The 15372-nt window shown below is 41.2% G+C and overlaps 1 protein-coding gene across 1 annotated transcript in view; it reads left to right on the forward strand.

Annotated features, from left to right (window-relative positions):
• Positions 1-15372, forward strand: part of VWA8 (von Willebrand factor A domain containing 8) — a 350725-nt gene that overhangs the window by 293060 nt on the left and 42293 nt on the right. Inside the window, exons 39-40 of the mRNA XM_055137059.1 lie at positions 2301-2457; positions 8445-8553. Coding sequence (XP_054993034.1) covers positions 2301-2457; positions 8445-8553 — 266 coding nt within the window. The remainder of the gene's footprint in view (positions 1-2300; positions 2458-8444; positions 8554-15372) is intronic.

The following is a 15372-nucleotide window of genomic DNA, read 5'->3' on the forward strand; positions in this document are numbered from 1 at the left end:
ATTAGTATGCACTGTGCAGCACAATCTGCTACTTCAGCAATTTTCATTTGTCTTCTAGATCCCCAAGTTGTATATGAATGAACAAAGTAAACTGATTGCTAGTACTTTAATCATTATAAAGCAGCAGAAATAAACTGAGAATCCAGATGCCAAATCATAGATTTTTGGGTCAACATGGTAGATAGTACAGCAGTAGGGCGTTTGCCTTGCATGCGGCCAACCCAGGTTCGATTCCTCCATCCCTCTTGGAGAGCCTGGCAATCTATGGAGAGTATCCCGCCCGCATGGCAGAGCCTAGCAAGCTACCCATGGTGTATTCCATATGCCAAAACCAGTAACAACAAGTCTCACAATGGAGACATTACTGGTGCCCGCTCAAGCAAATCAATGAACAACGGTGCTACAGTTCTAAATATGAGCGTATTTAGACAAGGCAAGTAAGGCTAATCAAAGGATTAGCCAAAATTACCAGCACTTTTTAAAATATTACCTACCTTGTATATATTTACAACATAAGCAGTTTATATAACATTACATAATATATGCTCATATGCCTATAAACTTATGTTTATATTAAAAAACTGTTCAGAATCTAGTAGTGTTTATCATATATTCTAAGTTAGAGGTCAAAATTGCAGTAAGTGGTTTCTAATCTTGGCTAAAGCACTGGTATGAGTAGGTTGCTTTCTATATCATTTTCATCATTTACAAAACAGAGGAACTAATATTCTTAGCTTGACTTCCTCTTACTTTAAAAAGAAACCAAGACAACTATGAGGGAAGAAGAATGTTGTTCATTCAATTAACAAACATATACTAAGTAGCCTCTCAAGATATATAAACTATCCCAGCCATAATATAGCTGATGAGAAAAGAAAATTAATAAAAAGTAGTGTAGAAGAATGTTGATCCTCATGAGATAGAGTCATCAAAACAGCTGTCAGTGAAATTTATACTGAACCATGACATATAGGTAGAATTTGGGTGGATGGAGAAGAGGGACAGCATCCTAAACTGGAGACACCATTGAGAGACAGCTTTCTTTATTTCAAGAACAGGCTCATCTAAATATTTAATTTCTGACTCTCTGTTCAGAGCCCATAGTGTGGTCAGGACAGCTCTCTACCTAGAGAGGATTTTTCAGTGTGATCTGAGAATTGGGCCAACTCCGTATCACTAATCTGACTTCCAGGAGCTCTATTTGTCCATGTCCTCTTTTCTTTTAGTTTCATGCTGCCACTCAGCAATAGTCCTATTCTCTGTGTTCTCTTAGGATTCCCAACCTCTGTCTTTCAGATTCATCTGGACACAAGAGTCTTCGTTCTTTTTATGCTTCACAGAACAAACATACAAAATGCTTCTTTCCACGGGGCCAAAAGATAGCCCAGAGTGACCACCAGTGTCTTGTGTGCAGCTGCCCCCAGCTCCTTCTCTGGTACTGCATCTGGTTTCTCAAGCACTGTTAGGAGTCGCCCCTAAGCACAAAGTCAGGAGTAAGCCCTGAGCACTGCTGAATGTGGCTCAAACCTCCCTTACCCCCACCCACCACCGTGCCCCCATGCAAAGACTTTTTCCCAGCAGAACCTGTTCTTTCTTGTCTCTGCTTGCTAGAGAGACCTTTGAGAGTCAAGAACTCAGCTCACCCCATCCGCATGCTGAATTCTGCCTAACACAATCAAGCAGAGGTCATAGTATAGAAGTCTATCAACGTAGGCTGGTGCCAAGGTCCAGTCTGTGAGAGAAGAGAGCAAGTGCTGTGTAGTGTTGTGTGACGTGGTTGAACCCTGCTATGCCTTTTCACTGGGAGAATCAGCGAGAGGTAGATTGTCCCTCAGCATTTCCAAGATCTTAATAAGTATGTGAGTCAAATGTGCAGTGGCCCAAGCCAAGACTGAGTGCTGCAAATGAGAGACCAAATCTATGTTGAGCTACAACTGAGGATCATTCAGGGCTATCTCGACCTGAATGATCTAGGATCCTAGGATCTCGACCTAGGATCAGACTTCTGTTACACCTTCCTTTTGAATGGTTCACTTTGTGAGGACTATAGTAACAGTTCAATCTTAGCATCCTGACTGCTGGTCGCCTTCAACTGGGAGTATTGAAAAGATAATCCTACTGGAGAAAGATATGAACATTTTCCTACAAGCATTTTATAAGCTCTAATTATACTTGTATCTTACAGCTTTAAAGGGTCCTTAATTATTTGCCAAGTATAATTAATATGCTTCATGCTTTCAAAGCCGACTTTTGTGATCTGGTTCAGAATTACTAGACGGGTTTTCATGGTTTCCTCCTAGGGGGAAGAGACACTGCTGGTCTGGGTGGCAAAGGCGGTCCTTATCGGCTGGATTCTGGCCACACTGTGTACCAGGTGTCACAGGTCGAGAAAGACGCGGTTCCTGAGGAGGTGAAGCGAGCCGCGAGAGAGATGGGCCAGAAGGCATTCCAGCAGAGGTGAGTGTCCGGAGCCTTTAGAACAGTGTTGGCCATGGGGGAGGAACCTCTCCGGGGCCCTGAGATGACACCAGTTTATAAGTGTCTCGACCTCCTTCAGCAAGTTGGACCATATGCTGAATCCATAAGCAACCCTCATGCCAGGGGAGATAGTCAAGTGAGCACAGCATCAATCCACCATTCTTTCTACTCATGCTTTAAAAAACAAACCAAAAAAACCTATTGTTTTTATTTTTTTATTTTTTTTAAAAACCTATTGTTTTTAAAGTAATGTATTTACAATGGTGATTAAGTTTATGATCTGGATGGACACAGGTACCTCCCCTTACCCCTGCCAAAGATCCCTCCCCATGTCTCTCTGTCATCTCCAGTCTCTGTCCCTCCCCAGTCTGGTGGGCACTAGGGTTCTTTGAAGTGTATGAGTGGCATGTGACTATGTAGACAAAATAATTTAGCACATGACAATAACCAAAGACAGTTCTCTTAAGAGAAATCAAATCCTGGAGCCAAGGTTATAGTAGGGCGCTTGCCTTGCATGTGGGTGACCCAGGTTCGATTCCTGGCATCCTATATGGTTCTCCTAAGCCCACCAGGAGTCATTCCTGAGCACAGAGCCAGGAGTAAGCTCTGAGCACCCCCAAATGTGGCCCAAGAACAGACGGGGTGGGGGGGGGAGAAAAAGAGAGTGAGAGAGTGAGAGAGAGAGAGAGAGAGAGAGAGAGAGAGAGAGAGAGAGAGAGAGAGAGAGAAAATATCTGCTTTCACCTCTGTTCCTAGACCACAGGGTCAATCAGCTAATTTCAGGTAATGATCCCTTCTTGCCCATAGGAATCTTTCAGGTTTGCATGGAGACAGAACTAACATACTTCGCACACATGCGCACTCTGTGCTCAGGCAATCTAGACTCCAGGCTCTGGCAGTACACAGAAAAACACAGTCAGAAGGCCGCTTTGAGCTGGGGCTTGAGCGCAATCCAAATTCACACTTTGCAAGAAGGGAAAAGTAAATTGCAGGGACACGGAGGTCGCTTGAGCATAGTGTCCCCAGTGAAGAGAGCCAGCTTTCTCGTTGGGGTTAGGTTGCAGCTGGCGTAGTGGAGCAAGAGATTGAATGGTCAGGCCCTGACAGGGTAGAGAGGCCTTGCAACTGAGGCCCTCAGGCCTGTGGCTTTCAAACAATCCACAACCATTGTGAGTCATTTTGATTGGAACCATCTAAGAAATGAGAGGAATCTAGGCGATACTTTTAGTGAGCATCTTTCACTAAAAGTAAAAATTGCCACAGGCCAAGCAATATCTCCTTCAGGAATGAAGGGATTGGCCATGGTTTAGGAAGCAGATTTGCATTTTTGTGCTCAGTGAGAATGGCTGGGTGCAGTGAGGCAAAAGCAGGCTCCAATGTCTGTGAGTTATGAAATTCCTCCCACGTAGAACATCTGGTATCACATTACATGCTGTGCTTACACATCCTGCAAGTAAACAGTCCAGAACAATGGGTACAAGAACGCAGGTCCCTCCTGCCTCACAGGGGGCATGCCTGAGAGCCTTGGGACCCTCTTGCAGGTAATCAGGCGCAAATATTAGTCTCTTCCATGCCCCAGGCCTGCCTTCTCTCTGGCCACCTGGAGCTATCAGTATTGATTCGCACTGCCTGAATTTGTGCTGGAAAGAAGTGACTTCCCTCTCCCTTTCTCTTCAATTATGCTTTTATATGATATACTTTTATACAAATAGAGCAGTTTAAACTTCTCAAGAAAAAAAGGTGAAAATAGTGCTCTTTGGAAAGATTTTGCTCAAATTTTGCAAAATTGCAAAATATTAATGAGAACCTTACAGTTGTATATGTGCTTGCCTATACACTGTGCATATGTGATTCTCCCTTCTCTAATGAATTTAGTTCCTATTGTTTGTTGCCAAGCTCAAAATCTCCTGAGTCAATGTCTAAGTTTTGCATAAATCGACAGATGCTTAGCATACTCTGACACACAAATAGTTCACATGGAATCAGGGCCTTTAAGTAATGTCTTAAAGTTCACCAGTATGCAATGTCTTTGATTTTCATAATAGGAACAGGGTTCTGTTAAGGACCAAAGACCCACGGGAAAGAAATTGTGAGGCATTTGTGATAATAAAGCAACTAAATTTATTGACTGTAAGATGGAAAAGTGTGCAGGTATGACAGAGAATCAGTGAGAAAGTTGTACAGAGAAAAAAGTGTCTAAGAAAAGAGAGGGCTAGAGGCAGTTGAAGACAAAGGAGGTGGGCGATAATTTGATAAAGAGGACTGGCAAGTTCAATGCAGAGAACTTGCCTTGCATGTGTGAGGCCCTGAATTTGATCCTTAATGCTACACACAATCACTGTCATCCCATTGCTCATCGATTTTTTTGAGCCAGCACCAGTAACATCTCTCATTGTGAGACTTACTTGTTACTGTTTTTTTGCATATCCAATATGCCACAGGTAGCTTTCCAGGCTCTTTCGTGCGGGCGTGATACTCTCAGTAGCTTGCCAGGCTCTCCAAGAGGAGCGGAGGAATCGAACTCAATTGGCCGCATGAAAGGCGAACGCCCTACCGCTGTGCTATCGCTCCAGCCTGCCACACACAATAGATTAACTAAATAACAGTATAATAAAGAAAAGGAATCAAGAAAAATGCATGAGGCCCTGAAAAAGGAGAACAATAAAACAGAAGTATGGCTCTCTACTTTCATGCAGTAAATACTCCCATTTAATTTTCAGTTTACTACTGCTAAAGAATTTTCTTTCACTTTTTGTTATGGTACTTTTAAAACATAGTTTGTTTTTAAAATATGTATATGGTTCAATTCCTCCATTCCTCTTGGAGATCCCGGCAAGCTACCAAGAGTATCCCTCCTGCACAGCAGAGCCTGACAAGCTCCCCGTGACATATTCGATATGCCAAAAACAGTAACAACAAGTCTCACAATGGAGAAAACTGGTGCCCGCTCAAGCAAATCGATGTACAATGGGGTGACAGTGCTACTTAACCATATGATCCTATTTTCCCAACTTCAAAAAGAAGCTAGTCCAAGATGCCCTTCTTTTTCATCATAAATATATCAAATGTGCTCCAAAACATAAGCACTGTTAAAATGATCTGAACACACAATAGTACTGTAATGTCTCTAAAACTATTAATTGCTCACTTTCACTAAATAGCTTTAAAGGCTTGTTTTCTGCTGCAGGTATGTGTACAGTGAGATTGTGTACTCATATGTCTGCTTTTAAGCACTTTGCATCTTTTCTCGATAGTTCTTATCACTCTTTTTCACTATGGACTGGAGTGATAGCACAGTGGGTAGGGCATTTGCCTTGCACACAGCCAACCTGGGTTCAATTCCTCCATCCCTCTTGGAGAGCTCGGCAAGCTACCAAGAGTATCCTGCCTGCACGGTAGAGCCTGACAAGCTACCTGTGGCATATTCAATATGCCAAAAACAGTAACAACAAGTCTCATAATGGAGACGTTACCGATGCCTGCTCCAGCAAATCAATGAACAACGGGATGACAGACAGTGCTTTTTCATTATGTCCTTAATTGCATGAATAGTCAATTGTTTCCTCACTAAGTTCATTATGGAGTTTTATTTGCTCCGTAATATATTCCCAGTGCCTGTACCCAGAACTCGGTTCATAGGAAACACTCATATGGATTTGTGAGTGAATAATATACACATGTTTACAGGTAGTTGTAGTACCCTCTACTACTTAACAAGGGTATTGATTAAACCCATACTTATAGCCAGACCATCAGACTTGAGGTTTACCATAAGGCTTTGAAGAGCTGAATGCAACATTAATATTTTTTTATGGTTGTTTATCCTTACCCAGCTGGCTCAAGGCTTACTCCTGGCTCTGCACTCAGGGATCACTCTTGGTGGGACTTGAGACTACAGGGTGTACCAGAGTTGGAATCCAGTTAGGCCACATGAAAGGCTAGAAACCCTACCCACTCTACTCTTGTTCTGGCCCTAACATCACACTTAGTTAGCATTTATTTGTCCCTAGATTTTAGCTAGTTACCAATCCTGTATGCCAGGAATTTATTAATTAAGAAGACTAACCAATTAATTAATTAATTAATTAAGAAGACTAACCAAACATAAGACAAGTATAAGGTGGAACAGAAACATTAAACCAATAAAATGTACATGAAGTACATGGTGCAGTGAGTGCTTTCGTGCACTTAGGGAAGTGGTTAAGATAGGCATCGGCTATGAAAATTGTTCCCACCACCATTTGCAAAACTAATCAACCTCACACAGTGGATCTCATGTTTTCTCTTGTTTTCTTATAATTGATCCAAAATTATAGTCTAGCCTATAAGAAAAAGTGAAATGAGAACTAAAATTCCCAGACTCTTACGTAATAATAAATATACCCTTTAAAAGTATGCTCTGCCAACAAAGTGCAGTTAGTCCATTTAGATTACTAGGATGTGAAGCAGCTGTGCCTTGCAGTTTTGATCCAGGCTAAAAGCAGCAGAAACACGTATTTTCAGCTAGTTTTGTGGGCTTAAGCCTATTAGCTCTGGCAAGTTCTTCAATCCAGAGGCTAAAATTTCCAATATTCTTTCCCCCCGCCTTTGCTTTGTTCTTCATCTTTCAGAACGTTATCAGCTTTGAACACCATGTAGGTGATCCTTCTGAAAGCCAGCACAACCTGGAATATGTTTCCAGACTTCTTCCTAATTAAAAAAGCATGTACTGTACTTGGGGGCCCAGTTTGATCATGCCAGAGGTAGTCCTATGTCTTAAGCTAATTGTAATCTCTCTAAAAAGTCCAGTCCACTTGAGATGACTTATCATGTGCCTTATTCGTTCCTTGATGTGGTTGTGTATGTGAGTGTGTGTGTGTGTGTATGTGCATGCGCGCATGTGCGCGCGCGTGTGCCTGTATATTTCCTTCTTCAAAGGTTAAGCTATGTCTGCCTACTTTTTTTCTTAATCTCTTTCTTTTGGGAAAATGCATATTGCCTTCCTAGGTATAGAAGAGGTAAAGAGCATAACCTATAATATTTATTGAATATACATTTGTACAATATAGAAAGACAAATCTGTTTTACTGACAAGGTCATGCAAGATTTTGAAACCTGAGTTGGCAGGGGCTAACCTAGTTTTGGGGTCAGATGGGCAGGAGTAATTGTAGATCTACCTGATGGTAGTTTTAGATGTAACTGTAAGTGATTCTTAGAGTTTCGGCCTTAGCCCTCTATCCAATGATAGATTCTTCTCAGTTCCCAGTCTGTGCAGGAGGGTTAGTGATCATTCTCATTTAGCATTTGGGTTTCCACTGCAGTCTAAGGTGACTAAAATATATGCTTCAGTTTTTAATGTTAATCTATTTGGGCAGCATAATTTATGGTTCTGCTAACGATAGGGTTTCATGCATACAACATTCCCCCAACCAGAGTATCCACTTCCCTCCAGCTTCAACTATCTAGACCGAAGGGTATGGCTCAGAGGTAGAGCATATGTCTCATGTGTGAGGTGTGGGTTCAATTCCTAGCACAAAAAGAAAAAAGAAAAAAAAATGGTTTCAGTTATGTACTTCCAACACTGTACTCCTGAGCACCCACACAGATACACATAGCAATTCGCAATTTAGGAGGTTGTGTTAAATACTTTGATTTTTCTGGCTCAGGAGCTGCTCCCATCTTATTTATAGAAGTACACACACATATTTATTTATTTACTTATTAAAAAGAAGTGCATGAGTAAATTAGTATATCTTATACTCATTTAATATACAGCAGTATGAAACCTTATTGGGAGAGGGGTTTTTATTCAGTGAACTGAAACCTATTTATTACTCTCCTTTGAGATCCCTAACTGGAGTTAACATTTCATGTTTTTTTCTCAAAGGCAACAAGAATGACAAAGCAATTTGCTTTTATTCTAACAGTAGGCAAATGGAAATAGATGTGCATGATTTCAGCTTGTCTCTTTTGCCCTCTGATTTCAGGCTAAAGGAGATCCAAATGAGTGAATATGATGCAGCAAGCTATGAAAGGTTTTCAGGTGCTGTTCGGCGCCAAGTACATGCTCTCCGAATAATCCTGGATAACTTACAGGTAATTCTCTATTTATGAGCAACTGTACTGTAATCAATAGATCAGGAAAAAATATTAATGACAGCGTGCTTGCATGGAACTATAAATTCATTCCATGACACTCTTAGTTGATTTTGCCAAGGAAAAGTATTTTACCTTACCTTTCCTTCTGCTCAAGAAATAAAAGTTTTGGGGCTAGAGCTATAGCACAGCGGGTAAGGCATTTGCCTTGTATGCAGCCGACCCAGGTTCGACTCCCAGCATCCCATATTGTCCTCTGAGCACTGCCAGGAGTAATTCCTGAGTGCAGAGCCAGGAGTAACCCCTGTGCAACGCCAGGTGTGACCCAAAATGAAAAAAAGAAAAGTTTTACCTTCAACCTAGAGGACACCAGACTTCTGGATTCCCACCAGGTAAGAACTAGGGCATTCCATCTCTACAAGAAATTCTCAGATGCTGTGTTTGGGTCCTTTCCCTCTGCCCAGGTAAAAATTCCTCTCATTAAAGTCCATTCTTGTGCTAAAAAAAAAAAAGAAATTCTCAGATGGGGGAGCTGGAGCAATAATCCACTGGGTAGGGCGTTTGTCTTGCATGCTGCCAACCCGAGTTCGAATCCCAGCATCCCATATGGTCCCCTGAGCACCACAGGGGTAATTCCTGAGTGTAGCGCCAGGAGTAACACCTGTGCATTGCCGGGTGTGACCCAAAAAGCAAAAAAAAAAAAAAAAAAAAAAAAAAATTCTCAAATGGGATTCTCTTCTCTTCCTACACACCATTGTACAGCTACTGACAGGAAAGACAGATGAACCTTATTTATATTTATTTTTGGTTTTTGTTTTTGGACCACACCTGGCAATGTTCGGGAGTTACTCCTGACTCTGTGCTCAGGAATTACTACTGATGCTGCTCAGTGGGCCATATGGAATACCGGGCATTGAACCCCATGGAATATTTTAGACATACAAGTAGTGAAATCTTTATAGCCCCTAGCTTCTCCTTCCATTCTTGCATACCCCCAAGCCTACCCCAACCTTCACCCCCACCCCAGTATTGCCCGCTGTTCTGTCTTCTTACAGACTTGCTGCTTCTGGTTCACTCCCTATTGTTCTTGACTCAAAAATAGTGACTAAGATGCTTTGGTATTTCCTAAATAAGGACTTGTACTAGTAGGTTTTGCATTTGAAATTGTGGTAAGGCAAGTTTGCACAAATATTTAAGGAAGGGCTCCGTATTCTCTAAAGCCACAGATAAAATAAGGTTGTTTTGCCTAAAAAGAGAGAGAAGCCTCATTGCAAGGGAGAAAAGACAGAGTTAGGCCACCTTCTTCTCCATAATGCTCTAATCTTCTGTTCCCTTTCTGTGAAGTGTATGTAGCTGATTATTTCCATTTATACCCTTTCCTCTTTCAGTTCATGCTTGTGTGATGCTCTTGTTTGACCATTATTTTTGAGAAGTTTTGTTATTATTTGAATGCTGTTGAGAATAAGAAGTTCTTTGAAGTTGGGGCCAGAGTGATAGCACAGCGGGTAGGGTGTTTGCCTTGCACACAGTTGAGCCGGGTTCGATCCCCATCATCCCATATGGTCCCCCAAGCACTGCCAGGAGTAATTCCTGAGTGCAAAGCCAGGAGTAACCCCTGAGCATCGCTGAGTGTGACCCAAAAATTAAAAAAAAAAAAAAAGAAGTTCTTTGAAGTTGTTTTAATCCAACCATCTTAATGTAAATCACCGGGAAAACCTCATTTTTCAAAAAGTTTGAACTATTGCAGAAGATTAGGAAAAGTTCCATAGGTTACAAAAGGAAAATGTAAGAAAATATCTTTATAAAGTTAACTAGATGCCTAATGTATAAGTCTGTGGAATATAAGAATTAACCCATTTGCTCTTTTAAAATTATTTAGGATAAAACTATATGATATTTTATATAGATTCTGTGAACAGTATAATAATGTAAAATTGAGTTCTCTTTTCTAGTCATTTAACCAGTGCTCATTGCTGCTGTCATTGAGGGCAATTTTGGGTGAGCTCAGAGTGCCAGGACAGGCAATAGATGAATAAGTCTCTAAAGGAGTGGTTCAAAGGAGATAAGGAGTAGAGATGGTTCTTATACTATGACTGAAAAATTAATGTAATTCAGTCATTTGGCATGTGTGTGTGTATCTGTATGTATGTATGGGTGTTTCAGCCATATCCTGTGGTGCTCAGGGTTTACTGTTAACTCTCCACTTAGAAATTGCCTCTGGCTGTCCTCAGGGAACTATATGGCATGCTGGCTATTGAACCCAGGTCAGCCATGTGTGAGGCAAGCACCCTGCCCACTGTAATTTCTCTCTGACCCCTGTTTAAAGACAGCTTCTCTGAACTTAAGGTGTCACATCTCAAGTTCCTGATATATACCAGGCAGGAGGATATAAAACTAAAATGCAACCTATCAGATAAGGAATTCAAAGAAAATAAGCCCATGGTTTCCTAACTTCTGTTGAGAAATATGTGCAAGAAGCTGGGGAATGAATGAGTAAATTTGTGGAGAATGCAATGTTTGACTCTTGCAATATGTGAGGGAATTAATTATCTTGATGTATGCGGAGGCAGGCATTCCAGACATGAGACACCGCATGCACAAGCACTCAGAGGTATGGGTGAGCACAGTGAGTTCAGAGAAGAGCAGACTGTCCAGTACATCTGAGAAGAACATTATGTGGCAGGAGAGAGTGGCAGAAAAGAAGGCTGTTCAAGTGCTGGGGGACCAGATCATAAATGATTTTAGTTGTCATAAGAATACAGCATTGAATTTTACCTGTAGACAATAGGCCTTTAGAGGATTCACTGGACTAGAAAGAGATGTCAGAATACGTGTTTTTTTTTTAATTTTTATTAGTGAGTCACCATGAGGTACAGTTGCAAACTTATGAACTTTCATGTTTGCACTTCGTTTACATCCCTCCACCAGTGCCCGTTCTCCTCCACCAGTGTTCCCAGTATCCCTCCCACCACCCCCACCATCCCACTCTGCCTCTGCGGCAGGGCATTCCCTTTTGTTCTCTCTCCTGTTGGATGGCAGAATACGTTTTCAATGAAAGGAACCAGTATCATCATTTGACCCTAAAATATCAATCAAGATAATGTCTTGATCAGTATTGATTGTATACCACATCATGCATAATTGCTCTTACAAACATCACTTTCCATCCTCGCACCAATCCTTTGGATAACATGTTAAGATAAATGATATTGGGACCAGAGCGATAATACAGTGGGGCTAGTACATTTGCCTTGCACGTGGCTGACCCAAGTTTGATATCAGCATCCATAAGCACACCTGAGTACCACCAGGAGTAATTCCTGTGTGTAAAGCCAAGAGTAACCCCTGAGCATAGCTGGGTGTGATCCGAAAAGTCAAATATAAATAAGTAAAAGTGGTTAAATAATAATAATAATAATAACTAAAACAATGAATCTTTATTTTAAAAAGAGATAAATTATATTATGTTTAAAAGATCACCCAAAGGAAGATATCAGACCTTCTACTATAAATTTTATAGTGGAACAAAATTATACCTGTTAGAATTAGGTTCTCTTTAAGAAATTACCTCTGCTATCATGATGATGAGACAGGTATCATAAAATAGTATTCAGTTTTGCTTTCAACCTTCACAGAGAGTCTTAAATGAGAACTGACAGTATTTTTTTTTAAAAAAGCACCCCATAAAGCTTAAATAAATGGAAACGAGAAATTGTCATTACTTTTAAAATCCATAAAAGACAGGGTGGGACAGAAAGGTAGTACAGGGGTTAAGATGCTTGCCTTGCATGATATCAACCTCTGCTCACTCCCCAGAAATGCAGATAGTCCCCTGAGCACCACCAGGAATGACCTCTGAGCACAGATCCAGAATTCCCTGAGCACAGTTGGGTATGACCCGAAAACCAAAAATAGGACAGGGGCAGGTGAGATTAGTGACATTCTAAATATCTTCCAATTATTTCAGGAAAGGTTTTTATTCTCTTCCTGAAGACCTGAATAAGAGAAAGTCACCTTAATAGCAGAAAATAGTTAAAAGGTAAAAGGTAAAAGAAAGTTCTAAGATAAAAGAAAAGCACTTTAATCTTTGAGTACCTAAAATGGATGTAGCCATTTCCATCTTTAGAGTTTATCTTTACAAGTCCCAACATTTTCAATAATCCCAGTGTACTGAGCTTTCTACTGAAGGCCTCACATTATCAACACTTATTCATAACCCCTGCCATTCTCATCATCACTGAGTGAAAAATAGTTCCAGCTCCAGAGTCAGAAAGTCCTGGTTCTCGAAATGAGGACAGACAATGAGGCAGTCACCAAAACTGATGCTAGTGATGTTTATAAGCACCAAAACCAGTGCCAAGCACATGGCATTCTCTGAGGCAGTGCTCCTCCTCTGGGCCGTCCCTGTGGGCACACACACTAATGCGAGTCGGGAACCAGAGATCATCTCATAAATGGAAGGCCAGGGCACTAGACTAGGAGCCCAATTCATAAAATAGCAGAGACCAAAGGGAGAAAACCGATAGGAAAGGTCATGGGTTGGGAAAAGTCTGAGAAAATAGCTCTTTAAAGGATTCCCTGCATTGGACTTTTCACCATTCTTCAACCTGGACAAGCCAGGCACCCAGCCAGGCACCGACACTCACTGGACTCTTGATCCTTGCAATGACCAGTATTATTCTCTGCATTTGATAGGTAAGGAAAGTTGCACGTTCGTACATTTCCGTTTGTACAACCTCATGAATATGTTTGTTTCCCTCTCTCTAATGAGGGGACTGAAGATTAGAATGACAGCATGACTTGCACTGGATCATGTGGCTAGTAAACAGAGGCCAGGCCACATGGGCCCTGTTACCAATTAGAGCTCTTATCTTCATCCAACTCAACGACTTTATAAGTATATTTTTTACCCATATTTATAAACTTTAGATCATTGTCCAGCTGCCAATGCAGCATCTTCAAGGATTTCTCTTATTGAAAGTTATTTTTAATCCACCAAAGTGCTATTCTCAGGCTGACCATCTAGTCCTCAGTTTAGAGAGTGCTAGTTTCAGAGTTACTGGGTCTGAAGAAATAACTCAACAGACTGGGCACATGCTTTGCAAGCAGGAGGGCCAGATTTGATCCATGACATTTTTTGTACCGGAAGTAGGCCCCTGAGCACTACTAGATGTGACTCAAACAAATAAAACACAGTTAATAGCCAAAAACAGTCTCCTATGGCTTCTGAACCATTTTTTGTTTTTATATTACATTATAACATTATATAAGCCTTAAATTTGCATCTTTGAAAATCAGCATATTTCCCCACCTTGCCCTTGTCCTGATTTACTCCCTCTAAATTTTTAGATTGTAACCAAAACAATAAAGCAGATTTAATGTCCCTTTTGCCATTTTCTGCTACGCCTACGTGGCTGGGATTGACTCATAGCTTCCAGCAGTTTTGAGACTGTTTTATAATCCCAGAAACTATGAGTGTTTCTTGGTGAACAGCACCAAGCAGATCATCATTTGAGCTGATTTACCAAGGCACAGCTTCAGACCCATGAAGTGATTCCAGGCGACAGGACTGAGATCCAAAGAGCAGGAAATACTGCTGTCGCCCTGTTAATGTCTGCTTCAACATGCACCTCTGTTGAAGCGTGTCTTTCTTCTCATTCAAGACAGCTATAGTTGGTGACCTTCGTTGGCTTCCTGACTGGGCTCCGTATACGAGAACCTTGGTTATTGAACTGATTATGACTCAGGAGCAAGAATTTCCTCATTAGAGCAACAGAGTCTAAAATCATTTTCAATTATTTACTTGTTTCAGAATATCCAGTTCCAATGTTCCCAAACAAAAGGAAATAACCATTCCTACAAAAAGCCACTGATTTTTCAGTTTTTGTTGTTGTTGTTGTTGTTGTTGTTACTGTTTGGCGGTTGGGGTATGGCACCACACCTGGCTGTGCTTGGGGATGTGTGATGTTGGGATCCTACCCAAGTCGGCTGCATATAAGGCAAATTGATTCTCAGACTAAACTGAGTTAGCCCTTCTGTGATTACTTTGGCTAGCATATTTTTATGAACCAACAATTTTGTTCCTTCTTTTCCACTTTTCAAAATTATCTCATGTCAGAGTGTTTGAGCACTGACATCTGATGTGTGCTATGCTGGATAGTGAAGGTACAAAGATGATTAGCATAAAATGGTAATTGCTTTGACAGAGGAGTGCACAAAATGTAGCAAAAACACAGAAAGAAAAAAGACTCTAGGGGCCAGGTAGGGCATTTGCCTTGCACGCCAGCCAACCCAATTTCGATCCCCGGATCACCGGCATTCCACATGGTCTATGGTCTCCAAACACCGCCAGGAGTAGTTCCTGAGCACAGAACCAGGAGTAGCCACATTGGGTGTGACACCCACCTTTCCAAAAAAAACAAAAAACAAAACAGACTCTAGGATAGATTTGGAAGGACAGGATACATGATCCTCATTTTGAAGGTCACACAAGTTCTTAAACAGAGAAGGGTGTTAACATTGCTCCGGCAGAGGATACAGTGGACAAAAATGTGACACTTTGGTTTAAGGTGAGAGCAGGGGCCAACCTAAGGCCCAGATACCCCTGGTGTGAAATGTAAACAAGGTCTTGTGGCTGAGGTGCAGGTCAGTAGCAAGTTAAAAAAAAAAAAAAAAACTAGATCATATTCTGAGCATACCCTTTGTTCCTGTGTACAGATCAGAGAACATTTACCCATTCATATTAATTTGTAAGTATTTCATTCAGTAGACATTTATGATATTTACTTTGCTAAGGGTGCTTGCCTTCGGTGACTAACT

This window comes from Sorex araneus, chromosome 1 (genome assembly GCF_027595985.1).
Source record: "Sorex araneus isolate mSorAra2 chromosome 1, mSorAra2.pri, whole genome shotgun sequence".
Lineage (NCBI taxonomy): Eukaryota > Metazoa > Chordata > Mammalia > Eulipotyphla > Soricidae > Sorex > Sorex araneus.